This window comes from Babylonia areolata, chromosome 9, assembly GCF_041734735.1.
Source record: "Babylonia areolata isolate BAREFJ2019XMU chromosome 9, ASM4173473v1, whole genome shotgun sequence".
Taxonomy (NCBI): domain Eukaryota; kingdom Metazoa; phylum Mollusca; class Gastropoda; order Neogastropoda; family Buccinidae; genus Babylonia; species Babylonia areolata.
Genome location: NC_134884.1, coordinates 18,315,278 through 18,343,272, shown reverse-complemented (window position 1 = coordinate 18,343,272; position 27,995 = coordinate 18,315,278). Strand labels below are relative to the sequence as shown.

Sequence of the window (27,995 nt, the reverse complement as noted above, 5' to 3'; positions counted from 1 at the left end):
AGTCAGACAGGTTGCTGAGATGTGACCATTTATTGGGGAAACAAGTGCAAGAATTAAGAAGTTGCAATACAGTGACAAGCACAAAGCTCTGATAAAGTGTTATGACAATCAGTGACCACTTCTTATTACTAGATTAAACTCTAGTGCCACAGTTAATGAAATGAAATGTTAACAAAGCGCAGAGAGTTACATAGTAAACAATAGCTAAACATACTAATTTTTGTCCCCTGGAATAAGGCAGACACAAATTAATGAAGACAGTGCCAGTTGACTTTTTTCCTTAAGCAACATTGACTTCAGTCATCTGTTAATGGAGAAAGCAAAAGCAAACAGTTTATCTTGAACCAAAGATAAACGCATGTAATAAGTGCCACAAATGATAGCATGCTCCCTGCATGATATCACAGAGGGGAAAGTTTTAAGACAAACTTGGCAATAATGTCCAGTGCACATTTTTTTTTTCCATTTCACTTACCAGCAGTTGACCACACTGGATGCCTGTTGCCCTGTCTGAATGCAGGGCATCAGTACTTGAAGCGTAGCACCAGCAACAAGAAAGACATTGAGGGAAGGCATAGCACTGCCTGTGTGAGACCCCCTTATTAGGTGTGGTCACAGATCTCAGAGACCGAGTGAATCTGTTTTAATTACACATACTTAACCGTGACCCAGCTAGTGCAGACTCCGGCAGGGGTCTGACATTCCTGCCTGTGCAAACTACTGTCCGCCTATGCGGAGAAAACGAAACTACGGCCGATAACCTCCCGGAAGTAGGTAACCTCCCCTTTGTCCCGCTGGCTAGCGCCCTCTTTTTCCGGCAGCCATTATGACTGCTGTCCTGTGCTCCGAGTGAATCTGTTTTTCACCTTTCCTGGTTGACTGGTTGTCTCCTCTTAGCAGTCCATTGTATGAATAAAAGAAAAATAAACAAACAAACAAAAATCACTTCTGAATGCAAACACAACCCCACAACCCCACACACAAACTTTATCAGTGTTGACCTTTTGGAACGAAATGGAAAAATGTTCAAACAGAATTAAACGGATTTTATCTTTAAAAGATTTTATCTTGTTTCCTACCCTTCATGATTGGCTGGTTGTCTCCGCCTTGCAGTCTGCCACATGAATTGAAAGTAACACTTCTAAATGGAACCCCAACCCTTCATCCTCATCATAAACCTTTCAGTTTTTTGCCATTCGGAACAAAATGGAAATTAGAAAAAAAAACCAAAAACAAACCCAATAAAATTGAACAGATAGAAAGATTTATTCTTGTCTCCACAAGTGTTTTCTCTTCTTTTTGCTGGCTGTCTCTTGCACCGTTTCAGTGGCATTAATCCCATGCCGTTCAGTCTTCATCTCACTTGCATAGCCACAAACCTGGATTTGCCTGCCACAGGCTCAGTACCAGCAGAAATCTAAAAGAGTAAAAGCCAGAAAACATGTCAACTTCATTAGAAGGTTGAGCAGCACACAGCTCATAAATATACATGAGTGACGCTTCATCGACATGTCACTTCTTTCTTTTGTTGGTTCCAGTCCACAGGTGAACAATGGGCAGTTGGCTCACTGAGTGGTCCGGCACGTTTCCAGTTATGATCATTTTTTAGTCTGAAAAACACCTGTTTTTGCCAGTTTTCTCTGCAGACATAGGCTATGTTCACACTAAGCTGCTGACAGCAACTGGTCGAGAATTGTGTGCACTGTGCTTTCCCACCATTATTGTATTGTATTGTATTGTATTACTCTTTTTCTCACAACAGATCTGTGAGAAATTCGGGCCGCTCTCCCCAGGGAGAGCGCATCGCTCTACTGAGAGCGCCACCCATTTTTTTGTATTTTTTCCTGCCTCCAGTTTTTTATGTTTTCAATCAAAGTGGTTTGTTCTCCAGAATTTTGCCAGGGACAACCCTTTTGTTGCCGTGGGTTCTTTTACGTGCTCTAAGTGTATGCTGCACATGGGACCTCAGTTTATCATCTGATCCGAATGACTAGCGTCCAAACCACCACTCAGGGTCTAGTGGAGGGGGAGAAAATTCTGGCGACTCTGCCGGGATTTGAACCAGTGCGCTCAGATTCTCTTGCTTCCAAGGCGGACGTGTTACCTCTGGGCCATCACTCCACGTCACTCCAGTTGTATGTGCTTATACTGGTGACCAGCCGTCTCCAGTCTCTTCCTGCCAGCTTTTTGATTTGTTGCTTACACACAAATGAAACAGATGGTTCCAAGGAATGGAACTCTTCAACAATATTAGCATTGTGAATCCTGGTAATATTAAGTTTTTTCTTTCCGTCTGGAGAGAGCAGAAGCTGACAGCAACTGGCTGTGTCTGACAGAAGTGTGTTGCTGTGTCAGGCTGACAGCAACTGGCTGTGTCTGACTGAAGTGTGTTGCTGTGTCAGGCTGATGGCAGCTGGCTTGGCTTAATGTGAATGTAGCCTTAAGATATTCTGTCCCTTCACCCACCTTTAACCCCTTGACTGTTGCTGACAAGTGTGCTTGTCCATGACGGGCTGTCACCTGACTGAGATAAGACACAGCTTACAGGTCAGGGTGTCAGTCACCATTGTGTGTTTGAACTTTTCCTTGTGGGATTTGGCCATGCTTTTGACCAGCACGGTCAGTGACACCACTTCATCCCTTGCCTACTGCTGCCCGTCAGTGAAGGCCAGTGTACAGGTCAGTGTGTCAGTCATTACGCCCATCAGTGAAGGCCAGTGTACAGGTCAGTCATTATATCTGTCAGTGAAGGCCAGTGTGCAGGTCAGTCATTATGCCCGTCAGTGAAGGCCAGTGTACAGGCCAGTCATTATGCCCATCAGTGAAGGCCAGTGTACAGGTCAGTCATTATGCCCGTCAGTGAAGGCCAGTGTACAGGTCAGTCATTATGCCCGTCAGTGAAGGCCAGTGTACAGGTCAGTCATTATGCCCGTCAGTGAAGGCCAGTGTGCAGGTCAGTCATTATGCCCGTCAGTGAAGGCCAGTGTACAGGTCAGTCATTATGTCTGTCAGTGAAGGCCAGTGTACAGGTCAGTCATTATGCCCATCAGTGAAGGCCAGTGTACAGGTCAGTGTGTCAGTCATTATGCCTGTCAGTGAAAGCCAGTGTACAGGTCATTGTGTCAGTCATAAAGGCCAGTGTACAGGTCAGTGCGTCGGTCATTATGTCCGTCAGTGAAGGCCAGTGTACAGGTCAGTGTGTCCGGCATTATGCCCGTCAGTGAAGGCCAGTGTACAGGTCAGTGTGTCAGTCAGTGAAGGCCAGTGTACAGGTCAGTGTGTCAGTCATTATGTCCGTCAGTGAAGGCCAGTGTACAGGTCATTGTGTCAGTCATAAAGGCCAGTGTACAGGTCAGTGTGTCAGTCATTATGTCCGTCAGTGAAGGCCAGTGTACAGGTCAGTGTGTCAGTCATTATGTCCGTCAGTGAAGGCCAGTGTACAGGTCAGTGTGTCAGTCATTATGCCCGTCAGTGAAGGCCAGTGTTCAGGTCAGTGTGTCAGTCAGCATTCTTTTGTTAGACTTCTTTTCGGGACTGCATTACTTTTGTTTGGCCAAAGCAATAAGACTTCTTGGAAAGACACACAGAAAGTTGTCATTGCACTTCAGGTTTCATACCACGCTGATCTCAATGAAGTGGTTTAAAGAACACAGAAAAGTAGTAACTTCAGTGCAGAATCATTCCACGCTATCTCATTTTACCAAGCTTCAGCAATGGAAGGGTCAAAGCTAGGCTGGGCAAAGAGAGAGACAGAGAGAGAGAGAGAGAGACAACTAAAAATCACGAACAATTACAACATCATGCAAATAAGTGCATTCACACAACCCAGAACATTTGACTTGCTTGACGGTTTCCACAAAAACAAAATCTACAGTAAAAGATAGCCATCACCACAGTGACTCTCATTTCACAATTATCAGATGACAGGGGATTGTTTTGTGGTGGGTTTTTTTGTATGGCGTATTTTTTGCCACTCTACAGTTTGTCATGAAGACTCAACTGTGATGCATGTAAACAGTGTAGTTCCACGTAATCCTCACTTATTTCTTTCTTCCTTCCTTCCTTCCTTCCTTCTCTCTCCATGTCCTTCCTGCACCATTCACATGAGCTTGGAAAGCTAAGCCTCATTTTTATTATTATGAATTGGTGTGCTGTGAATTAAAATACATGTGTATTGTGAACAATAGGAAAGTCATATATGCAGTGCATCATTCAGAGTGTACTCCTGGAAGATGATGTCTGTGTGATGATGACAGAGAGTGCTGTGCAGTGTAAGACATGGGCACAAAGATGTCGCTATTTGCAACATGCATGATGTGCACGGTGCATATGCATAGATTCCTGGCGTGTGTGTGTGTGCATGTCTCTCTCTCTCTCTCTTTCTGCCTCTGTCTCTCTCCCTCTCTCTCTGTGTCTCTTTCTCAGTCTCTCTCTCTCTCTTTCTGCCTCTGTCTCTCTCCCTCTCTCTCTGTGTCTCTTTCTCAGTCTCTCTCTCTCTTTCTGCTTCTGTCTCTCCCTCTCTCTCTGTATCTCTCTCTCTCTCTCTCTCTCTCCCTCCCCCCCCCCCCTCTGTGTGTGTGTGTGTCTCTCTCTCTCTGTGTCTCTTTCTCCCCCCCCTCTCTCTGTGTCTGTGTGCGTCTCCCTCTCAGAGCACAAATACCACCAGTCAGACTGTCCAACAAGGAAAACTGCTCGCCACAAAGCAAGTCCACCCAGAACCTTCTCAGTCAAAATTATCCTGTTCCCAGTCAGCAGCAGGAGAAGAGGCGGAGACAGTGAGTGCGAAACCTCCTGCTCATGTAGCCGTAGATGAAGGGGTTGGCCACAACGTTCACATAGGGGGCGTTGTAGGCCAGGTCCAGCAAGACGCGGGCCAGCCTGGGGGTGGCCTCCCCTGGCTTGAACAGGAGGCGCTGCGCCACGATGCAGGCCAGATGGGGGAGGTAGCTGAGGAGGAAGGTGACGGTGATGGCAAAGAAGATGTGGAACATGCGCCCCGTCAGCTGGTTGAGGGAGAGGGGGTTGTCAGCCTCGGAGGCCTCGCTCTCGCGCCGGAGGAACTGGCGGCGGTTGAAGCGCAACAGGGTGCAGGCAATGCGGGTGTGGAGGAGGAGGAGGGAGAGGCAGATGGTGACGTACGCCGTCATCAGGAGGCCATACAGCGCGTAGAAGAGCGGCCTGCCTTTCTGGTCCTGGCTGGTCCGGCAGATGTACACCTCCACCACTTCCAGTTTGGTCGCCGTGACGTTGGAGACGTTTGGCGTGAGGTGTTGGGGGGTGAGCTTACGGTGTGTCGTGTTGTTGTTGTTGTCGTCGGCCATTGCTGTGCCTGTCGTGTTGACATTGGAGACGTTGAGCATGAGATTTTGTAGTTGGTTGGGGATGAGTTTGTTGTCGCCATGCTTGATGTTGTTGTCAGCCGCTGCTGCGTCTCCCACGTACAGGACTTGGGGAAGTCCAGGGTGCAAGCTTTTGTTAGTTCTCTGCAGGCTGACATCATCACGGTCATGGATGAGGGTCAGGTTGGTGGCTGCGGGAGGGGGAGGGAAGTAGTGGTGGAGGTGGTGGCCTGGACCGACCTTGACCTTCTGATGGTGGTGGCCCAGGCTGACCTTGACCTTCTCCATGCCGTTGATGACGAGGGAGACGGTGCAGAGTGCCATGGCGACGAGCACAATGAGCAGGCACCAGAGGCGGGCCTGTGGGGTGGTCCACTGGGGGTGGGTGGGGCGGCATACCTTGGCGTGGCGTGTGGCAGCGATCAGCAGCAAGATGGCGCCACTGGCCATGCTGGACGTGTAGACCTCAAAGTGAGCCACCTGCACAGGGACACAAACACATTGAAACAGTAAATGAATGAGTGAATATGTATGATAGTCAGTCAGGTCATGTTCGACTGTGACCGTCAGAACAGCAGAGGAGGTAACTGCTGTCCCGACTTTCTGGGGCCAGAATTTGAATTTCAGTGGAGAGTGTCTTGCCCAAGTTACATCCCCACTCTCTCGGCCAAGAGGGTTCGACTATGACCATCAGAACAGCAGAGGAGGTACCTGCTGTCCCGACTATCTGGGTCCAGGATCTGTTATCAGTGGAGATGTCTTGCCCAAGTTACATCCCCACTCTCTCGGCCAAGAGGGTTCAACTATGACCATCAGAACAGCAGAGGAGGTAACTGCTGTCCCAACTATCTGGGTCCAGGATTTGTTATCAGTGGAGAGTGTCTTGCCCAAGTTACATTCCCACTCTCTCAGCCAAGAGGGTTCGACTATGACCATCAGAACAGCAGAGGAGGTAACTGCTGTCCCGACTATCTGGGTCCAGGATCTGTTATCAGTGGAGATGTCTTGCCCAAGTTACATCCCCACTCTCTCGGCCAAGAGGGTTCGACTATGACCATCAGAACAGCAGAGGAGGTACCTGCTGTCCCGACTATCTGGGTCCAGGATCTGTTATCAGTGGAGAGTGTCTTGCCCAAGTTACATCCCCACTCTCTCAGCCAAGAGGGTTCGACTATGACCATCAGAACAGCAGAGGAGGTAACTGCTGTCCCGACTATCTGGGTCCAGGATTTGTTATCAGTGGAGAGTGTCTTACCCAAGTCGCATCCCCACTCTCTTGGCCAAGAATGTTTTAGGACAGTTGGCATTGGGATGAATGAGTAAGTCAGTAAGTAGAAGAAACACATTGGTTGACATCAACTAGACAGTTATTTGTAAGAACAATAAATGAATAAATGTATAAATTATTAGATTGATATTTGAATTGATTGAAGAAAATGAACATTAACAATGATAGAATAAAAGATGAGGCAACAGGAAGCCATGTGGAAAGACCATGAAAATGAATGGACAAGGACACTGGTTGACATCAACAGGCAAATGAAACAGTGACCACTGAAATCACTGATTCAAAAGAAAGAACATAAAAATGATTGGGGACATTGTTGAAGTACGAAGGTGAATAAATGGACATAGACTAAACAACCATGAAGAACTACAGGAAAAGCACAAATGAATGTACCACACACGCATGTGCGCATGCATACGAGCACACACACATGCACACACACACACACACACACACACACACACACACACACACACACAATGCATACACACAAACACAACAGAACACAACACACACGCACATACACACACGTACACACACCAGTCAAATACACCTACACTTTTGTCATAAGTAAATAATGATTCATTGTACATAACAAAAAAAAAAAAAGAAAAAGTATAAAAGTGGATCACCACCTTGCACATGATCTCCACCCCCTGCGACCTCTCCACCATCACGGCCTTGATGACCATGTCCAGGGGCATGGCTGTCAGGGTCGTGGTGAGGTCAAGGCCAGCCAGGAAGGTGACAAAGGTGGTGAAGACGGTGGTCTCCATCTTGGCGTTGTAGACGTACAGCACCAGGGAGTTGCCCACTAGGCCAACAACCATGAACAGCGCCACCACGATGGCGTTGGGATAGCGCGGGTTGATGACGTCACTGCCCCCCAGCACCACCACCTCCTCCTCCTCACTCCCGTTCTGCCCCCCTCCTCCTCCCCAGCTGGCAATGCTGGTGGTGTGCTCCATGGTGTGTGTGTGGGGGGGGAAGGCTGACGTCACTGGAATTTCTGCAGAAACGGAGTTGTTATTAGTATTACTTAGCACCCGTCTGCGGTCAGAGAACTTTCTTTGTAATTGTTATTGATACTTAGGTAGTGCCTATCTTCAGTGAGAGAGCATTGTTTTCATTATTGATGTCTTTAATAGTCCCTATCTTCAATTAGAGACCATGTAAAGCGCATGTCTGCAATCAGATCTTTGGTCAGAGACCGTATATAGTGCCTATTTTTGATCAGAGACCATTATTATTGATACTTAAAGCACCTATCTTTATTCAGAGACGTTTCTGTCTGTTATCGTAGGTCAGAGACAATTCATTTTATTATCATAGGTCAGAGACCATTATTATTATTGATATCATTATTTTTCTTATATAGCACCCACCTCATTCAGTAACCATTCTTATTGCTGATTATATTTAACCTGCTGTCGGTCAGAGACCAAGATTTAAGCACTTTATAAACCTGGGAGTCATTAGCACAACAGGATGCCTGCCTACCTGGGTAGAGCCCACTGCCAGCTGCCTTCAGGCGTTCATCATTCAAGTGTTTCCTGTGTCATTCAGTCGGGATCCAGTTAAACTTGTGCAGATGCTGGTGCAGAACCTTTCTCGTGAGATAATGTCCTCAGTGTATCATCTTGGCGGAAATTGTCAGTATCGTTGCCAAAGCGAGGTGGAAAAGGACTTGTGAAAGGAGAAAATCATCTCTCTTTGGTGGAAATCGCTAATGTTTTTTTTCTCCACAGTCACATGAATACTGGTAGCAAAGGACTTGAAGATGATAAAATCATCTTCCATGAGGTTGTCCTAACCGTAAAAAGATGTTCATTCCCACCACAGGACCGGAGGTGGAAATCTGCAGTTGTAATTCTTCCTTTCAGTGGAAGCAACGCTCTTTGGTGGCTTCTTTGAGTTGTTTTGTTTTGTTTTGTTATGTTCACTCGAGGGTTAGTTCCGTGTCCTGCTTCGATTTGTTGTTCAGGTTGACTTGTTCAGTGGTGGGGCTCATTTGCCAAATCTGAAACAGACACAGCTCTCATCTTTCAGTACCACACAAGACTTGCAAGGGAAACTATGAAAAGATATGTAATAATCCAGTGTAGTCACAAGTACACTTGGAAACAGGCACATAACACTGTGTATTCTGTGCAGTCCTGGATGATGAAGTGTGCACATTACAACACCCTCTCTCTTTCTCTTTTCTCCCCATTTCATTCATTCATTCTCTCTCTCTGTCTCTCTCTCTGTCTCTCTCTCTCTCTCTCTCTCTCACCCTCACCATCTTTATCCCTTTTTTTTTAATATATAATTTTCTTTAATTTTCCTCCCCCAGGATGAAAAAAAAAAGTATTGTATGCTCTTTCTGTAACCCTCAGTAAATAAAAACCATTCATTCATTCAGTCATTCATTCATTCTCTCTCTCTCCCACTGCCTTCCTCCCTCCCTCCCCTTCACCCATCCCTCTGTCCTTCCCTTATTAACATCTTGCTGCAAAATGAGCCCAGTCTTGTGACCAGAGATGTGGCAGTGTTTATGATACATGTAGTCGTGGTTCCAGGGATCGAAGACCTCCCAACCCAAAATGAAAGACGTTGATTTCTTTCAACTGTTTATTTTCTTTCCAGGTAGATTATTTGTACGTCCTTGCTATTGTTCATTTTGTTTTTAACTTTGAGTTAATTGTGTGTGTGTGTGTGTGTGTGTGTAACCTGTGTATCCATTTCTATTCATCATTACATGTCATTGATGGTACATTAAATTTCCTAGTTCTGGGCAATCTTTCATGCATTCCCCCACCGCCCACCCCCACGCCCTCTCTCTCTTGCTAGATTTAGAAACCGTTCTTTAGGCCTCATTGCAAACAAAAGGTGGTTTGATAATAGCGCATCACACTGCAATGTTTGTCCAGGATGAAGATGAAATGCACTTTAAAAATAATGTAAAGCTTATGATATAAGAAAGCAAAGCAAACTACATCAGCCAGATCATACAGTGCGAAAACTTGTCTCTCACCCCTGCTCTCTCGCTCTCTCTCTCTCCAGCTCTTTCTCCCTCTCTCCCCCTCTCTCTCTCCTGCTCTTGTTCCATCTCCTGCTCTCTCTCTCACTCTCTCCCCTCTCTTTCCTCTCTTCATCTTCCCCCCTTCCCCCCTTCTCTCTCTTTCCTTCCCCTCCTCATGCTCCCCTCCCATGTGCCAGAAAAAAGCGTGCTTTGCAGTGTTGTGGGTTGTGTGTGTTTGTGAAAGGTCAGACAAAGAGAGTGCTTGATCAACTATGTCACTATCAGGGTGTGTTGGGGGGGGGATGAAGGGAGGTGTTTTGTTTACTTCAGCCAGGCTGGCTTCCTATTTCTCTCCCAGGGTGTCTGTGCATTGCAAACCTGTGCGTCATCGTATGTGCATGCATGTACATGTTTGTAAGTGCATGCATGTGTTTGTCTGTCTCTGTGTCCCTGTCTCTGTCTCTCTCTGTCTGCTGTTCACTAGAGTGTCCAGACTTCAAATGCATTGCTATGTTTTTGTATTGTGTGTTTGTTCTATTTTCCCTTTTTAATGAGGGCAGGATGAAAACACGCCATTTTGTGCTTTTTCCTTTTTTTCCCTTGATAAAGGGTTTGCTCTCTCTCTCTCTCTCTCTCTCTCTCACCTTCATTTATGTCTCTCTCTGTGCCCCCTGTCCACCCTTTTCTTACTCTTCATGTGTGCATTATATTGGAAAGCCTTCACTTCATTATGAAATACAATATTTTTGCTGTTCACCAGGGTGTCCAGACTTCAAACTGTTTATCAATTCAGTCACGGGGGACTCAGCAGATAGGTATTTAAAGCTTCAGACTCTCAGTCTGAGGGTCCTTCATTCACTTCCCAGTCATCGTGCCTGGTGGGTTATTTTTTGGGTGGAGATTCTTTCTCAGTCTCCCGGGTCAACATGTGCAAACTTGCTAGCGCTTGAACCTCATTTCCAGTGAATATGCATGCCGAAGATCTAACACTCACATTGAAGATCCCAAAAGCCTTGTCAGAGTTTGATGGGGTTTGGAAACAAGAACCTACCTAGCATGCACACCAAGAAGTACTGCTGCCTGCATGGTGGGGTAAAAACAGACATGCATGAAAAGCTCACTCGTACATGTGTGCAAGTGAACATGGAAGTAGCAGCCCACGGACACAGAAGAAGACATGAGATGATAGTTTGTAACAGTGTATCACATTCTCCCATTTCAGAATAGGAAGCCGCATACTTGATACTACCCATGTAAGGAATGAGGATGGAAGATTGTGAAATCTTTTTTTTTTTTTTTTTAATTTTACTTTTTATATCTCAGTAGTGTAAAAAGGGACAGTTGGTCCATGAATGATATCTCATTCACAGGATGTATCCACTCTTGTTTGAAGGGTCCGTTTCCACTGTTGTACCACAATAAATCCAGGGCAGCTCATCTCGTGCACTTGAAATTCTTTGCATCTGTTGCATTTGTTCTTTGAATTAGTTCTGCAGGGGAAAAAAAGATATTACCTCATAATTTGAGCAAAATCTTCCATTTTTAAGAGATGACAATGTCACTTTTCAGTTTGTTAAAAATGATTTTGAAAATATACTGTGCATTTCAGTCCATGTGTTCCCAAACAATCATGAAGCATATGTCTTGACTGCAATACTTTTTCTCCTAGAAACTCAAACTGTGAAAAAGATTGATATTTCCCAATCACTTGTTCCAAGAATGTGATTCCTGCTCTCGCCCTTTCTAGTCATTCGGATGAGACGATGAACCCAAGTCCCATGCATTTACATGCTGAAAAAGAACCCTGGCAACAAAAGTGTTCTGTAGAAACAATCTGCTGTGATACATATATAAATGCATGCACTTAAGGCCTGAGTAAGCGTGTTGAGTTATGCTGCTGGTCAGGCGTTTGCCTAGCAGATGTGGTGAAGAATGTATTTGTCCAAGTGAAGTGACGCTTTCTTGAGAAACTGAAACTGAAACCATGGTAACTGAATGAACGCTTTTTTTCCCCTTCACTTTTGATAATGCATTGTACAAGTTTCAGACCTTTGCTGACTTAATAATTTGCAAATTAGGATCACTGCAGTACAAGCAGAATATGTGAGACTCCTGTCAAATAATCTCAAGAGACAGTAATTTGGTTTCTATGCAAAGGAGGGGGAAAACCCACAGGGCGTTGGAAGACTTAACAGAGTCAGTCAGTGATACGATCAGTCTCAGTTGTTGCGGCCAGTTATTCAAGTTGACATTGAATGACATTTCCTCTTCACCCTAACCTCTTTTTTCCACCTTGTGCTCTTTGTCTAGCTTTGTCTCTCTTTTTCTCTCTCTGTCTGCCTCTCTGTCTTTCCTTCTCTTTCCTCAATCCCCAACAGACAGCCTTGGTCAGGTAGGAATTATTAGTTCATTCATTCATTCTTCTTCTTCTTCTGCGTTCGTGGGCTGCAACTCCCACGTTCACTTGTATGTACACGAGTGGGCTTTTACGTGTATGACCGTTTTTACCCCGCCATGTAGGCAGCCATGCTCCGTTTTCGGGGGTGTGCATGCTGGTTATGTTCTTGTTTCCATAACCCACCGAACGCTGACATGGATTACAGGATCTTTAACGTACGTATTTGATCTTCTGCTTGCATATACACACGAAGGAGGTTCAGGCACTAGCAGGTCTGCACATATGTTGACCTGGGAGATCGTAAAAATCTCCACCCTTTACCCACCAGGCGCCGTCACCGTGATTCGAACCCGGGACCCTCAGATTGACAGTCCAACGCTTTAACCACTCTGCTATTGCGCCCGTCGGTTCATTCTTACTTTAATTTTCTTTATTCAGTCCACAGGAATCATGGCATGAGACACCCCCCCCCCCCCCCCCTCCCCTTTAGCATGTTAACATCAGATAACAGGGGTGATAAACTTTATGTAAATTTGATATCAGAAGCTTTAGTTATTACTATTACAGTATTAGGCAAAAATACACTGCTCACGCTCATCACAGTTTTGACATTTTGCTCAATAACTACCTGATGGAATCTGTTTAATTGATGGATGAGTGAATGGAGTTAAAATAATGTATATGGTGGCCTGCTGGTCACTGTCACTTTTTTCTTCAAGGAAAAAAAAACTTTCTTTTTGTTTTGTTTCAGTATTTGCTTTCATCATATTCATTCCTTTATTATAGTGTTTTATTGTGCAATAAAACTAAATTGATGCATTCACCTATACCTTAAGGACTTCATGGCCAATGACATGAAAGTGTCAGTGTCAAAAAGGTGTCAGTCTCTCTCTCTCTCTCTCTCTCTCTCTCTCTCCCCACCTCGCTTTTGGAAAGAAAATAGACTCAGAATTCACAAAATCATGCTTTTTGTTGAAAAGCACAAAATCATGCTTTTTGTTAAAAAGCACAGTCCGAGTAACTGGTAAGTATCAAACATTAATAATAGAATGGAGATGGCCACTTACCACAACGGAGTCCAGAACTTATAGCCACAAGCTGAATCAAACATGTGATATATCACACAGCAGCACATGTCTTGCAGCTAGCCAGCTTGCATCCCACCAAGTGACACTCACCAGTTTCAGTGTCAGTTTCAAGGAAGTGTATACAGAGCAAGTCACTCACTCGCCTCAGGAAAAGAAAAACACGCTCTTCACTGTTCAGCAGATCCTGAATGGAATGATTGTGTGAAATATCTGTGACAAACTGAATGGAGCATCACTGTCAAAGTGGACTGCAGCACTTGGTATTGCAGCATATGATACTTTCTCTGTGTGATGTATATTTTGTGTGTATTTGTGTGTGTGTGTGTGTGTGAAAGCGCCGGGTTCTTGGTGCAGCGACTGGTCAGGTCAGGAGGCAGGGAGGCGGGCTGTGGTAATTGTCAATGTCAGTGGCTGCCCCTGGCTGTTTCAGTGCTTGTCCTCTGTGGGCTGAGCTTGAATCATGATGCCTGCATCCTGGGAACAAAAATAGGAACTGATTACGTGGCTTTCTGTCTGTCTGTCTTTCTAACAGGATGCCTTTTGTGTTTGTGTGTGTGTGTGTGTGCTGGGGCTGTTCTTTAGAAAGAGGGTGTAAGGTGGTGTGTGAGGGGTGGATGGGGGGAGGGGTGGGGTGGGGGGCTTGGGGGGCGTTGCTGAGGATGTACAATGGATAAGGGGGGTGGGGGGGGGGGGCAGGAGGGTGGTTGGAAGGTAGGGGGTAATTGGGTGTGGCTTCATGGGACTGATAGGGGCTGTGTGTGTGTGTGTGCACATGTCAGTGGTGTGAGAAACCGAACACAGAGAAAGAAAGAATACTGTGTTGAATTTACAGATTTACATAAAAGTGTTAGTGAGGGGGAGTACAGGGGGTAGGGGAGGGGGGCGGGGTGGTTAGGGGAGGGGGGAGAGTACTGGGGGTGGGGGGAGGGTATATCTCTCTTATCTCTTTCTGTCACTGGTATGGAAAATGATGTGCAGAGAAAGCAAACATTGTTCCATTCAGGAAAAGGATTGAAAATGGAAAAGCATGATCACAAGGCATCTGTGATATCTATCTGTCTATATGTATCTGTCTATCCTATCTATTTATCTCTCTCTCTCTCTCTCTCTCTCTCTCTCTCTCTATATATATATATATATATATATATATATATATATATATAATGTTTATTCGCATTGTTGAAAGGACTCATTTTTCAGTCTCTTCTTCTGTCTCTCTCTTTCTGTCTATATATGTGCCTCTCTCTGTTCCTCTCTTTCTGTCTGTCTTTGTCTCTCTCTTGTCTGTCTTATCTATCTCTGTCTCTGTCTCTCTCAAGTTTGTTGGTACTGTCTGCCCATGGTGAAACCATGTCTGTTGAAATTCAAGTTCAAAGGTCAAGGTCTCAGTATAGCTTTTATTTATATAAAAAATAAAAATAAATAAATTAAAAAAAAGTGTACAGATCAGGTCTTGAAACCCAATTTTCATCATGATTGGTTATTCTGGGAGCAAAATCCCTCAAGATAAGGGGTCAAACCTTAACTCTCTCCACACGAACGGCGAAAGAGACGACGTTAACAGCATTTCATCAAAATATTGCAAGTGGAAGGCTATTATATTGAAGAGGTGAATGTTGATAAAGAATACCACAATTCTGACGATGGAAGCTAAAGGTTGGGTCATTCAGACACCCACTGGACATCCTAGGGGTCTGTGTAGAGGAGAAGAGAGGACTGGCCGTACTGAGTGAGTTAAGGTCACAAAAGCAGAGAAAGTGTAAAAGATCGACAGAACTTGTGTGTGTGTGTGTGTGAGAGAGAGTTTGCGTGTGTGTAAATGTGTCAGTGTGTATGCATATGTGTCTGTCTAACTTCTAATTTGGTAAAGTTGTTGGTTATGGCCAGGTACACATATTAAAAAAAAAAAATCTGAGTTTAGAAGTCAACAACCAAGGTCACAGCAATGAGTGAAAGTGCTCTGTGTCAAAATGACTTGCTTTACAGAACCCTGTTTCAATATATATATATATACCAGCTTTATTTTATGTATGTGTGTGTGTGTGTGTGTAAAGCTTCTTACAAAAAAATGTGAAGTATGAATACACACACACACACACACACACACACACACACACACACACATATATATATATATATATATATATATATATATATATATATATATATATATATGGAGAGAGACACAGAGAGAGATATTTATATATATATAATATATATTTTTAAAAAAGATTATGAAGCTTGTATTGACAATGGCCTCTTCTCCTCTCCTTGTGTTTCAGGGCAGCAACTCCCATATTCCCTTCTTTACTGGCATGACAATTTTTACTTGTGGGCAACCGTTCTCGGTTTGGGGTGGGGACCAGGAGGGGTGGGGGAATAAAGGTCTGTTCTCTGCTGATTCTTATGAAGATCAGTACATGTGTACTGTATAGTCCATGGCCCTAAGAACAGTGCAAGCTGCTTCCACAGTAGTTTGGCCCACATACCTCGGAAATGAGTCGTCCTGATTAGCATCTTTGGGGCCACCATGGTAGAGTGTTGTCTTCCTGAAACCACAGACCAGTAACCTTTGCTCACTGTCAGAGGTTGCTCCTCTGTACAGCTCAGGGCTGCACTGATGCTTCTTGTCTGGGGCACTTCCAACACACACATTGCCTCCAGAAGGCCTGTCAGGGTCAAGACTTACTTGCCAAATTATTTTTTTCTAAATAGTTAGTTATTAGTAATTTGCTCTGGCAAAGTGGTTATCTTCACGGACATACAGCTGGGAGGGTGCGGGTTTGATCCCCAGCAGAGGAGGTTTTTTTTTGGCCTGCAGCCAGCTCCTACCAAAGTTTATTGTGCTATGGGCTTAAACGTGAAGACTGGGACCACGCAGTATCGTTACACCGAGTATTGTCCATTTCACGGATGCGTCTTTGTGTGTATTGCTCATATTTCCTGACCGACACTACAAGTGTCTTTATCACTCAAGCCTGGTCAGTGCCAAGATTACCAATATCGTTATGAAAGGATGCGTAGAGTATAGCCTTGTCACTTAGTCCCAAACCTAAAGTGGACCTCTGTAGCAGCATTGTCATCATCATCATCTGGGGGTGGGGGGGGCCTGGGCGGGGGCGTACATTTGGTCTGTCTCCATGACTAAGTAGTGATTGTTGTCAATGGGGGGTTTAAGAAGTGGTGTCCTGAGTACGTTAAATCAGAACAGGCACTACTGAGCACCACCAAAGTGACTCAGCAACAGTACAGTGTCTCTTTTGGTGTGTGACCTCCTGGCGTCCTAACATCGATGGTTCATTGTAGACTGCTGATGCTGCGACAGACAAACCTAGATATGGCTGTATATGGAGTCCTCAGAAAGAACAGCGTGGGAGCAATGCCACTGAAACGGTGCAGATGACGCAGCAACAACAACCACCACAACAACAACAAAACAAATCATGAGTATAACTGCCAGCAAAGCATGGATTAAAAGCAGTTAAACACTGGAAAACCCACACATAATGAGATGAATGCAGTTCAGAAATAAAGTAAAAACTGAAAGGTTGTAAAACTCAGTTTTGTTTGGCACTCATCCTGTAGTTTCCAGCTGCATTGGGAGCCTGCCTGATTGAGAGCAGACATGGCAAGAGAAAAACAACAACTGAAACATGACAGGAAAAGCCAACAGGGTGTTAAACTTGACTCATACTTATCCCTCTTTGAATGAATATGGCAGAATGGTGAAGACGCTTAGCTGCCAATACAGAGTCTGTGAGGATGTGGGATTGAAATCCGTTCTCACCCTTTCTCCCAAGTTTGACTAGAAAATCAAACTGAGCGCCTAGTTTTTCAGATGAGACGCACATGGCGCACTGAAAAAGAACTCATGGCATCGAGAGTGCTGTCCTCGGCTGGCAAAATTATGTAAAACGAAATCCATACTGATAGGTACACAAATGCATAAGCATGCACTCAAGGCCTGACAAGCATGCTGGGTTATGCTGCTGTCAGGCATCTGCCTAGCAGATGTGGTCTGGCGGGGATGGATTTGTCTGAACGCAGTGAGGCCTCCTTGAGAAACCTCAAACTGAAACATCAGACCAGTGTTGGTTGTTTGCAGCCGCGCTGGGAGCCGTACATCCCAGAGTTTGGGGGCTACGTGGAGGTGGCGTTCTCATCGTCCACCCACCTGTGGCCATGGTCAGGCTACCTGGCCATCTCCATTACGGCCGCCAAGGCCGCGGCCTCCTGGGAGGGCGTAGCCAAGGGGCAGGTCACCCTCACCATTGAGTCACCGCCTGAAGGGGTGAGTTGGGATTGGTTTGTGTTACGTTTCTGGTCAGTATAGAAGTGTGTAGTGTGGCTACATTTTCGATTAAGATCTGTTGTGGTTTTTTTTTGGTTTTGTTTTGAAAGGGTGAGAGAGGTGATTAGGGAGGGGATTGTTTGGGGATTGGGGGTGCGGGGTGGGGTGGGGGTGGGGGGTGTTGTTGGAGGAGGCGATGCAGTGTTCTGCATAAAATTGTCTTCATTCTCTTTTTCTGTCTCTGTCTCTCTGTCTCTATCTCTTAATCTCTCTTTAGAGTCTTTGTCTCTTTCTCTCTGGCTCTTGTCTCATTCTCTCTCTCTCTCTCTGTCTCTCTCTCTTATCTTTCTCTCTGTATTTCTCTGTTTGTTTGTCTGTCTCTGTGTGTGTGTATGTGTGTGTTGATTTTGTTGTTGCATACGTGTGTGTGCTTATGTGTTTGTATGTGAATGTGCATTTGTATGTGTGTGTGCGTGAGCGTGCGCGCGCGTGTGTGTGTGTGTGAGTGCGAATGAGGACCTCAGTGTGTGCACTGTGTATTGTAACAGGAGGAAGAGAAGGAGCCCCGGCAGTCCACTGTCACTCTGCCCATCCGTGTCAGGATCATTCCCACTCCCCCTAGAAAGTAAGACGTGTGTGTGGTGTGTCTTGTCTGTGAGTTAGTGTTTGTATGTGTGTGTGTGTGTGTTTGTATACATGTATGTATGTGTAATGTGCGTGTTGTGTGTATTGTGTTCCGTGTGTGTGTGTGTGTGTGTGTGTGTGTGCAGTTGTATTTTGTGTGTGTGTGTGGAGGCAGGAGCAGAGCAGAATGCGTTGTTTTTAATGTACTTGGAATTGTTCCAATGGTTGGAAGGGTGAGGGGTGGTGGTGAGGGGCTGTCTTCATTACAAATTGTGTAGAAATATAACATCGATAGGTGGAGGATGGTCCAGTGTGCCTGACATGAAAGCAAGGGATTCAAGTTTGAGTCCTGCATGAACCAGGATTTTCACTATACCCAGTCCACTGGAATTTTGACTTGTGACCTGATTTCTTGTCCTTCAAAGAAGAAGGAGACCCAAGCCCCAATTGCAGTGAGAACTTTGTGTATAATTATATATGAATGATAGTGATAATTTTTTTTTTTTTTTCAAAGACACATGGAAATAAGACATTTATTCTTAAGTGACGGGCGCAATAGCCGAGTGGTTAAAGCATTGGACTGTCAATCTGAGGGTCCCGGGTTCGAATCACAGTGACGGCGCCTGGTGGGTATAGGGTGGAGATTTTTACGATCTCCCAGGTCAACATGTGCAGACCTGCTAGTGCCTGAACCCCCTTCCTGTGTATATGCAAGCAGAAGATCAAATACGCACGTTAAAGATCCTGTAATCCATGTCAGGGTTCGGTGGGTTATGGAAACAAGAACATACCCAGCATGCACACCCACGAAAACGGAGTATGGCTGCCTACATGGCGGGGTAAAAACGGTCATACACGTAAAAGCCCACTCGTGTGCATACGAGTGAACGCAGAAGAAGAAGAAGAAGATTCTTAAGTGGTTTTATTATGTTCTTGTTGTTTAAAATATATTTGTTTTTACATTGTAATCATGTTCTGGACAATTGAGAGTCGGAGACAATAACACTCATAACAGCAGTGAGACAAAGATACGTAATAAAAAGCAACAGCATCTAGAGATTAGTTCCCTGTCAATCTAGAAAAATGCTGAAAAGTAGTAGAACAGAAATACGTTGGGCAGGTAAAGAAATGACAAAAAAAAAACAACAACACCGACCCAATAATAAGGTATTGCTGCACAGCTGAGAGTGTGGAGGTGGAAGGGAAGGAGGTGCAGAAAGTGATACTCTCAGAGACAGCGCAACAAATGTCAGAACTACCATCAAGTCATGAGCGTAAAATGAAAAGCAATGAAATCGATGGAATGGAATAATAACATAATATATGAAACTGCTGGAATGAAGTAATTGTATAAAGTATGTAATCGTGACAGCAAGAACAGTGTTTATTCTTCCTTTAGGGAACTTTGTGTGTGTGTGTGTGTTAACTCTCACTCGAGTTTTGCCATCTGGGATCGCTCAGTGCACATCATCTGTCCACTTAAGTTGATGATGATGAGGTGCGCTGCATGTTTAACTGTGATAGTCTGTGTACAGTGCTGTCAGTGGTTGGTGAATGTTAAGTGGGTGGGTGTGTTGTGTAAGGCTTTAAACTTCCCCTCTGTCACCGTTCAGTGGAAGGGTGCATTATGCATTGTATAACTAAGTAGATGAATACATGATCTTACAAATGGGAACTATCTCTAGAAAATACATGCAGGCATGCAAAAAAAAAAAAAGCAGTTCGCTAACGCACCTCTGTGTGTGCCTGTGCCCACGATGTGTTTGCATGGACGCATGCATGAATCTCATAATTTTATTGAGTATAAGTTTGGACATTCACTCACTTATGCTTAACACACAATAAGTTGAATAACACAGACATGTACACATAGTCATATACCTACACACACACACACACACACACACACACACACACACACACACACACAACCCGCACGCATGCCCACACACACTCTCTCTCTCTCTTTCTCAGTTGCAGTTATTAACCCACACATATTTGTATATTTATTTTCTTGCATTCACCCACCACATAGTGTTAAACACAGAAACAAACACATGCACGTAGAAGACACAAGAAAGAAAGCATTCAGAGCTGTTGATTTGGTGGTGGTGGTGGTGGTATAGTGTGAGTGTGGTGTTTGTGTGGAGGGAGGAGCAGAGTTGGCTGTGTGTGTGTGTGTGTGTGTGTGAGTGTGTGTTTTAATATACTTAGAATTGTTCCAGTGGTTGGAGGAGGAGGTGTGGTAATGACTGATTGAAAATGGTGTCATTGGTAGTGGCTGTTGTTGCAGCAAGAACTGTTCCAGTACATGTAGTGGAAGGGGGGTGGGGACGGGGCATCATTTCTGATTGATGATGATAGGTGGTGGTGGTTTAGTTTGTATGTGGTATGTTTTCTTTTTTTCGATATGTGTAGAATTTTTCCAGTGGTTTGAAGAGGGGTGGGGGTGGGGGATGTGATGACTGGTTGATGATGGGTGGGAGTGGTTTAGTTTGTGTGTAGTGTGGTTTTTTTGTTGTTGTTTTTGACTCACTTATGTAAACAAAGTGAGTATGTTTTAACCCGGTGTTTGGTTGTCTCTGTGTGTGTGTGTGTGTGTCCATGTATCTGTGTGTCCGTGGTAAACTTTGACATTGACATTTTCTCTGCAAATACTTTGTCAGTTGACACCACATTTGGCATAAAAATAGGAAAAATTGAGTTCTTTCCAGTCATCTTGTTTAAAACAATATTGCACCTCTGGGATGGGCACAAAAAAATTTAAAAAAGAAGCCTAATTATATGCAAACTGCATTTACTGTTGTATTTATATTTTTTGTATTCTCTAAACTTGGCACTTTGACCTCTTATTCTGACCCAACAACTAGAGGAGTCATTATTATCATTTATTGTTCAAACAGGAACTTCTTTTGCTAAGCATGGAATTTTTATTTATTTTGCAAACGTTTTGGTGCTGATAGTAAAAAAGGGAAATTACTCTGTAATTAATGCTAGGGGACTTAATTCGCTTTAAACTGATCTTTCTCATCTTAAACATTACATTTTGAAATTATACTCAATACATAAAAAGCTTGGTTGTTTTTTTTTAAGTGTATCACAAGTGAGTCTTGAAGGCCTTGCCTCTCTTGTTTTTTTTTTTTTCCAGTGTACTTAGAATTGTATTGTTTGAGTGGTTTGAAGGGGGTGGGGGGTGGTGATGATTGGTGATGGTGGTTTAGTTTGTGTGTAGTGTGTTTTATTTTTCAATATACTTAGTTCCCGTGGTTTCAAGGGGGATGGGGGATGACTAATTTTATTATATTGATGATGGGTGATGGGTGGTGGTGGTTGCAGCAAGCGTGTACTGTGGGACCAGTTCCACAACCTGCGCTACCCACCGGGATACTTCCCCCGGGACAACCTGCGCATGAAGAACGACCCTCTGGACTGGTCAGTGGTCACACACACTGCATGGCCTCCCCCTCTCCTCTGTTCCCTTTGTCACATCTCCTTCCTCATGTCTCTCTGTCAGTCTCTCTCTGTCTCTCTGCGCCTATCCGTCTGTCTTTGTGGTGTGTTATATCCTTATTTTTTACACTTTTGTCTGAAAAATGTGCACCCCCTTGACACAAGAACTTTGTAGTTAATGTCCATAAAATTGTCAGTGTCTCCCTCTTTCTCTCTCTCTCTCCAAGTATGTCACCAGAGCTTTTCAGTTAATGACATTAAACATTTCAGTGTTCTCTCTCTCTCTTTCCATTTGTTTCCCCCTGCTATGTAATGTGTGTGGTGTGTGTGTGTGTGTGTTGGAGCTCATGTACGTTTATATGTATTTGACTGTGCTTTCATATCTGTGAAACTGCATGTTTGATGCATATCTGTTATGCATGTGTGGGTGTATGTGTGAATGTGTGTCTTCATGTTTTACATTTATTTGCTTATTTATCATCATTGTTGTCTTATTTATTTATTTATTTATTATTTTATTATTATTATCATTACTACTACCTTTTTTAATTTTTTTATCATAATTATTATTTATTTATTTATTTATATAAGCAAGCTTATCTATTATTTATTCACCTTTTTTTTCTTCTTTTTTTTTTTCTCAAGGCCAGACTAAGCGCGTTGGGTTATGCTGCTGGTCAGGCATCTGCTTGGCAGATGTGGTGTAGCGTATATGGATTTGTCCAAATGCAGTGATGCCTCCTTGAGCTACTGAAACTGAAACTTCCCCCTGCTGATATGTCTCTGCATTAATTTGGTTTGTTTGTGGAGTGATGGCCTAGTGGTAACGCGTCTGTGTAGGGAGCGAGAGAATCCAGTGCTTGCCCCCACATTTTCTCCCTCAGCTAAACTTTGACGGCTTGCATGGTGATCTGGAAACAAGTCATTCGGAAGAGATGATTAACTGAGGTCCCGTGTGCAGCAAGCACTTGAGGCATGTGAAGGAGCCCATTGCAACCACTGAGTTGTCCCAGGCAAAATTCTGGTGGAAAAAGATATAAGGGGTACTCTGATAGTGAAACAAGCTCACATGCAGAAAAAGAAAAAAAAAAAAAAAAAAATGGTGGTGGTGCCGCACTGTGGCGACATGCTTTCCCTGGCGATAGCATCCCAAATTTCACATAGAGAAATCTGTTGTGACAAAAACGAAAGAAACAGGTATTTGGTGTCATATACTGTACCATGTCAAACTGATGCAAACTAGGCCTATTGGTTTGCTCTGCTTGGCCAAATTTCGCGCGGCTAACAGTGAAAAGATGGGCCCACCGCTCTCAGCCAATCAAACGCCTCTAAAAACTATAAGCGCTTAATCATTCCTTTGGCCAAGGCTCTCCACGCCATCTTGTCAGGTTTACGCTCTGTCTCGTCTTACGCTTTTTTCGGCTGTTCAGCGTATCCTTTTGGCCTTATTTTGTTGCATGCGGCTTGTGTTTATTGTATTCTTACATTCTGTGTACTCGATTCGACTCGGCACCCTCGATTCGTTCGATTTTTTCTGCCTCTAAGTCGATCCTGTCTTTCCTTTCTCTGTTGGGGGTCGGATTTTCGCTGGGTGCCTAAGCGCGGGTTCCATGCCTCGTGTGCCATACCACGAAGGCAGGGAATCATGATGCTGGGATTGAGACTCGGTAAGAGACTCTCCCAGGCCCGGAGCTCATGATTCCTCCCGATACGGACCGCGGCGATGCGTCGTTAGACGCTGATCGCGGAGGCGACGTTCGTACCAGTAAAACGGTCATGAAGGGGACCGGGGGGAAAGAGGTACGAGCGTCGCCTCCCGAGGTGTCCCAGCGCGAGGCAGGGAGAGGGGGGAATGGCAAGTCATCTCCGTGCTGTGGGGACTCGCAGCTAGGCGCGGACTCCCGAGGGGAGGCCGCGCCCGGCCATTACCCGGGTCCCCACTCGGAGACGGCCCTCACGTGCCCCATTGTTGTTCCCCCTCCTCCCTTCTCTGTCGACCCCCCTCCCCCACCTCCTTTTGGGGGGGGAGAAAAATTTGGTTCCGGGGGGGGATCTCTACTTTGCCCACCCCGGGCCAAGCCACCCCAGTCTCCCCACGGGAGGGGATTCGGGGCGCGTGGCAACCTGCTCTGCAGGTCTTCCCGCTATCCGGCCGGTCTCCCCTGCTGGGGGAGGCCCGTGCGTGTCAGGCGGTTCCGGGCAGTCAGCCCGCTCGTCTTCGGGCGGGACTGACACCCAAGTCGGACCTGACCTCCCTCCGACTTGGCCAGGTTGTTCCCTTCATGGAGGTCAATGCACCAGTGACCCTTGGGGTTTGGGTCACAGTATGGCTGGTGCCCACGGGTAGTTACCCCCATTCTACCCGTACTGGGGCGCATCTAGGATGCACACTGGGTTGCCGGGAGCACCAAGGGCCAGCCCCTTGTCCGCTCCCCACCGGACCCAACCCAGCACATCTCACAGGGTGACACACACAGCCCCGACAAGTGGGATCGACTTCTTGTCGGTCAGGTCGAGTTCCTCGACCAATATTGCCACTCTGTCCACAAATCGGGCCTCTGTCAACCCACAGGTGACCACCACGGTCACAACGGCCTCCTTGTCAGGACCGACAGCTGCTCAGGGGCCCTACTCGGCCCGGCGGAGCCGGCAGTCCCCACCTGCCCAGCCCTCGGTCCTACAGTGAGATGAGTGGGTGTTTGTCCCCACACAGCACTCGTGGGTCACTCTTGCATCCAGGGACGCCCTCTCTGAAAAGGTGTGGCACCCACCATCCCAAGCATGGTTGGACCTACGGTCCACACGCTCCCCACCCGCTTCAGGTGTCAAGGACATAACAGTGGCGGCCATGGTCCCGGCTCGGGATCGTCCCAGCTCATCCCGATGGGCTGACCACAGCTCACAGGACGCCCCAGTGGGTACATCCACTTGGGATGGCACCCAGCAGGGGATGGACTGCGAACAAGAGTGGGAGCCCCTGTCTTCGGATGAGGACGAACAAGCAGATGAGCACTCTTCGCCCACATCCCAGGGGGGACAGATTGAGCCCGTGCCTCCCTAGGGACCAGCCTGAACCAAACCCGGACTTTGCCGAGCTCGAACTGACCCTCCCCAATAGGGCCACGTATGCCGAAGCAGTCCCTCAGGCTACTTTGTTACCTTTGACCCTCCTTACGCCATGTGACTCTAACTCCAGAACCACAAGGCAACTCAGAGTGCCAGAAATGGTGCAGGTATGGCTTATTAAGTCAGCCCGCACTGTCAGGGGTGCTGCTTCCATCCCTCCTCTAGGCAGGGAGTCCCTCTCTGCCCCGGGCGCCTTTTCCCCGGGAAAGTTTCTTAAAGATTCCTACAAGGGAGGGTTGTGGTCCTGGTACACGCAGGACCACCCTGCCTACAGCGGAGCAGAGCCCTCCGCACAGGACAGGATGTTGGTCTCACAGCGCACCACCTTCCCCACTTCAGCTAACCTATCCTTTAAAACGTTAGCAGAGTGGGACAAATTGGCCCGCCGCTGCCCCCTCGAGGTTTCCACGGCGTACACCTTCGACACGTTCCTTCACAGGGCCAATGACCTGTGCGAACAGTGTCCAGTTAATCAGGACAAGGGGTCTCCTTCCTCTGTCCCGCCGGGCCTCTTCACCGACCAGAGGTTACACGCTTTTGGCAATAGGGTAGCATCTGGTCTCACGGCAGCTGCAGACACAGCTACCAGCCTTCACTTCAATACTGTGCTAGCGCGGCGTGATGCCATTTTCAGCCTCTCTAACATTCCTGTGGAGGAGAGGGCTGCCCTGCGGTCCATCCCAGCACAGCAGCACTCCCTCTTCGGCCAGTTCCCGCTCCATTTTGTCAGCCACAGGGCAGAGACAAACAGGGAGGTGGCCTCATATTTGGCCCACACCTCTCATGGGCTCCAGGGTTCTATGCCATTGAAGAGACTGGCCACCAGGGCCCCTCCATATACCACGCCGCCTGTCAAGGCAGCGTGTGCCGAATCAGTGGCAGAGGAATAAACCACCTTAGGTCTGTCCAAGCCGACCGGCCATGCCCAAGGCCAGAAGGCAGCACCCCCAATGACTGGGCCCCGATTCAGCACCGCCAGTCGTTCAGCCCCTCCAAGTAGGAAACTTGTCCCGGCATGCACATCAGTGGTGTGCTCTGGGACTCAACGACGGGATTATGTCGGTGCTAGAGTCGGGGTACATGCTGTCTTGGGTGGAGGATCTCCCCCCTCTAAAGATCCACTCTTCCTCCTTAGGTGCCCAGCTCAACGGAGCAGGAGAACGTCCTAGAAAAAGAGATATCGCACCCACTCCTCATGGGGCTATATCTCAACTCTCGGACCCGGGCCCCGGTTTTTACGGCTGGTTGTTGGTGATTCCAAAGGTCTCGGGAGGGTGGAGACCAGTTTTGGACTTGTCCCCCCTCAACAAATTCCTCCCCAAAATCAAACTCAAGATGGACACACAGGCACAGATTCGGGAGACCATCCAACAAGGTGATTGGCCTACCTCTATCGATCTGGAAGATGCTTATTTTCATATACTCATCCATTCGGCATCCCGTCGGTACCTGAGGTTCGTGTGGAGGGACAAGGGGATCCAGTTCCCGGCCCTCCCATTTGGTCTGTCCCTTGCCCCTTTCCTGTCTACCAAGGTGGTGCGGGAATTGGTGTCCATCGTCCGCTCGGAATCCATTTGTCTCTGTGTGTACCTGGACGACTTGCTTATCCTGGCCCAGTCGCAGGCCCGGTGCCTGAGTCATACGGCCAGACTTCTAGACCTTTGCTCCCAACTGGGCTTCCTCATGGACCAGCAGATATGCGATCTGTCCCCATGTCAGTCCTTCGACTTCTTAGGGATGAGATTCGACATGCGGTCTATGATAGTCTCTCTGGCGCCAGATCACTGGTACCGTCTGGCAGGCCTCCTCAGCCACTGGCGCCACTCCTCCCAAGATACAGCGCAGACACTTTCTTCCCTCTTGGTCATGATGGAGTCCACGGCACCTCTCATTCCCCTGGACAGGGTTCTCAAGCGCCCTCTCCAGAGGGTACTGAGGTTACGCCAGTCCCAGAGCACTCAGCCATGGGATACCCAGATATGTCTGGGCGAGTGGTTCCTCGAGGTGACATCAGAGTGGTTAATCACCCCCTTTGGACACAGGGGGTGCCCTTAGCCCCACCTACTCTTCAGGTGGCACTCTTCACAGACGCCTCCTCCCTGGGCTGGGGAGCCCACATGGACTCACTCTATGCAGCAGGGACTTGGTCCCCGGAGGAGCGCCTATGCCACATCAATGTTCTGGAACTGGAGGCAGTTCGCAGGACTCTCCTGCACTTCATGGGGGAGGCCACTGGCAAGACCATCCGCTTGTTCACGGACAAGACGACGGTCGCATGTTATGTGAACAAATGGGGGGAGCGCACTCGGCAGACCTCTCAATGCGGACTGAGGCTCTCCTCCGTTTGGTGCCACAGCAAGGGCATTGCACTTTCAGCGAGACACTGAGCAGGAAAAACCAACTTCTTGGCAGATGCTCTTAGCAGGCCCAAGAGTGTCATGCGCACAGAGTGCACCCTGGACAAGGACAGCCTTCAGGGGGTGTGGGAACAGTGGTTTCGGCCGATGGTGGACCTTGTTCAACAAGAGACTTCCCACTTCCGTGTCTTCGGTTGCCGACCCAGAAGCGTGGGCAGTGGATGCTCTCTCTCTAGATTGGAGCAGTCTGATTGCCTCCGCGTTTCCTCCCTTTCCAATTCTGTCCAAGGTGATACGGAAAGACAGATTGGAACACCCGCAGCCGATCCTCATTGCGCCGAAATGGCCAGCCCAGACCTGGTTTCCGGACCTTCAGTCCCTGACACATGTTCCCACCCCTGGAACTTGAAACCAAATCTCATCTGCTGAGGCAGCCTCACTCGGGCACTCCGCATTCCAATCCTCAACTGCTCCACCAGCACGCATGGCTGCTGTGCGGTCGGAACTGTCAGCATCACCATTGAAGTCCTCGACCCCTCGGTCGGCCTCTGTGTCGGCTGTGCTGACCCAGGGGTCTGCCTCCTCTGACCTCCTCTCCATAGTCACCAGAGCAAGGAGGCAGGGAATGGAGACTTTGTATGACTTTCGCTGGAAGATATGGTTGCGGTGGTGTACAGCTCAGGGCATTACCCCTACGAACCTTACGAGCATGCAGCTGGCCAACTTTCTGGCTCTCTGCTCCTCGGTTCATCCTGTCTGCTAGTTCTGTGCGAGGGTACAGGTCTGCCTTCTGTACCACAATGCAAACAGCTAGGTGGTTCCGCCTTTGAAGTGGATTGCCTGCTCAGAGAGGTGGCTAGGGGTGCCCCTCTGAAGGAAGCTAGAGACCCCAGAAGAGTGCCCCTCTGGGACTTGTTCCTGGTGCTGGATTTCATTCGAAAACAGCCCTTCCTACCATTGGGGACTATTCCTGTTGACATCCTCACCCTCAAGACCACTTTCCTTCTGTGGCTGGCCACAGGCAGTCGTA

The 27,995-nt window shown here is 46.8% G+C and overlaps 2 protein-coding genes across 3 annotated transcripts in view; one reads left to right on the top strand and one right to left on the bottom strand.

Annotated features, from left to right (window-relative positions):
• The window catches only part of LOC143286104 (membrane-bound transcription factor site-1 protease-like), a 63,164-nt gene that overhangs the window by 19,536 nt on the left and 15,633 nt on the right, over nt 1–27,995 (top strand). For both annotated transcript variants that reach the window (XM_076593691.1, XM_076593692.1), the window contains exons 16-18: nt 17,223–17,408; nt 17,957–18,033; nt 21,369–21,464. In XM_076593691.1, the coding sequence (XP_076449806.1) occupies nt 17,223–17,408; nt 17,957–18,033; nt 21,369–21,464 (359 nt within the window). The remainder of the gene's footprint in view (nt 1–17,222; nt 17,409–17,956; nt 18,034–21,368; nt 21,465–27,995) is intronic.
• Nucleotides 16–13,641, bottom strand: LOC143286103 (uncharacterized). Its single transcript, XM_076593690.1, has 4 exons — nt 13,097–13,641; nt 8,128–8,647; nt 7,263–7,636; nt 16–5,819 (listed from the first exon to the last, which is right to left on the bottom strand). The coding sequence occupies exons 3-4, from the start codon at nt 7,593–7,595 to the stop codon at nt 4,749–4,751; spliced, it is 1,404 nt and encodes a 467-aa protein (XP_076449805.1). The 5' UTR covers nt 7,596–7,636; nt 8,128–8,647; nt 13,097–13,641; the 3' UTR covers nt 16–4,748.

Bases quoted from the DNA above. Each gene is read 5' to 3' on its own strand.
- LOC143286103 (XM_076593690.1), bottom strand. From the start codon at position 7,595: ATGGAGCACACCACCAGCATTGCCAGCTGGGGAGGAGGAGGGGGGCAG. The intron at 5,820-7,262 runs GTGGTGATCCAC...GTCCCTGTGCAG, and splicing joins GGGTGGAGATCATGTGCAAG to GTGGCTCACTTTGAGGTCTA.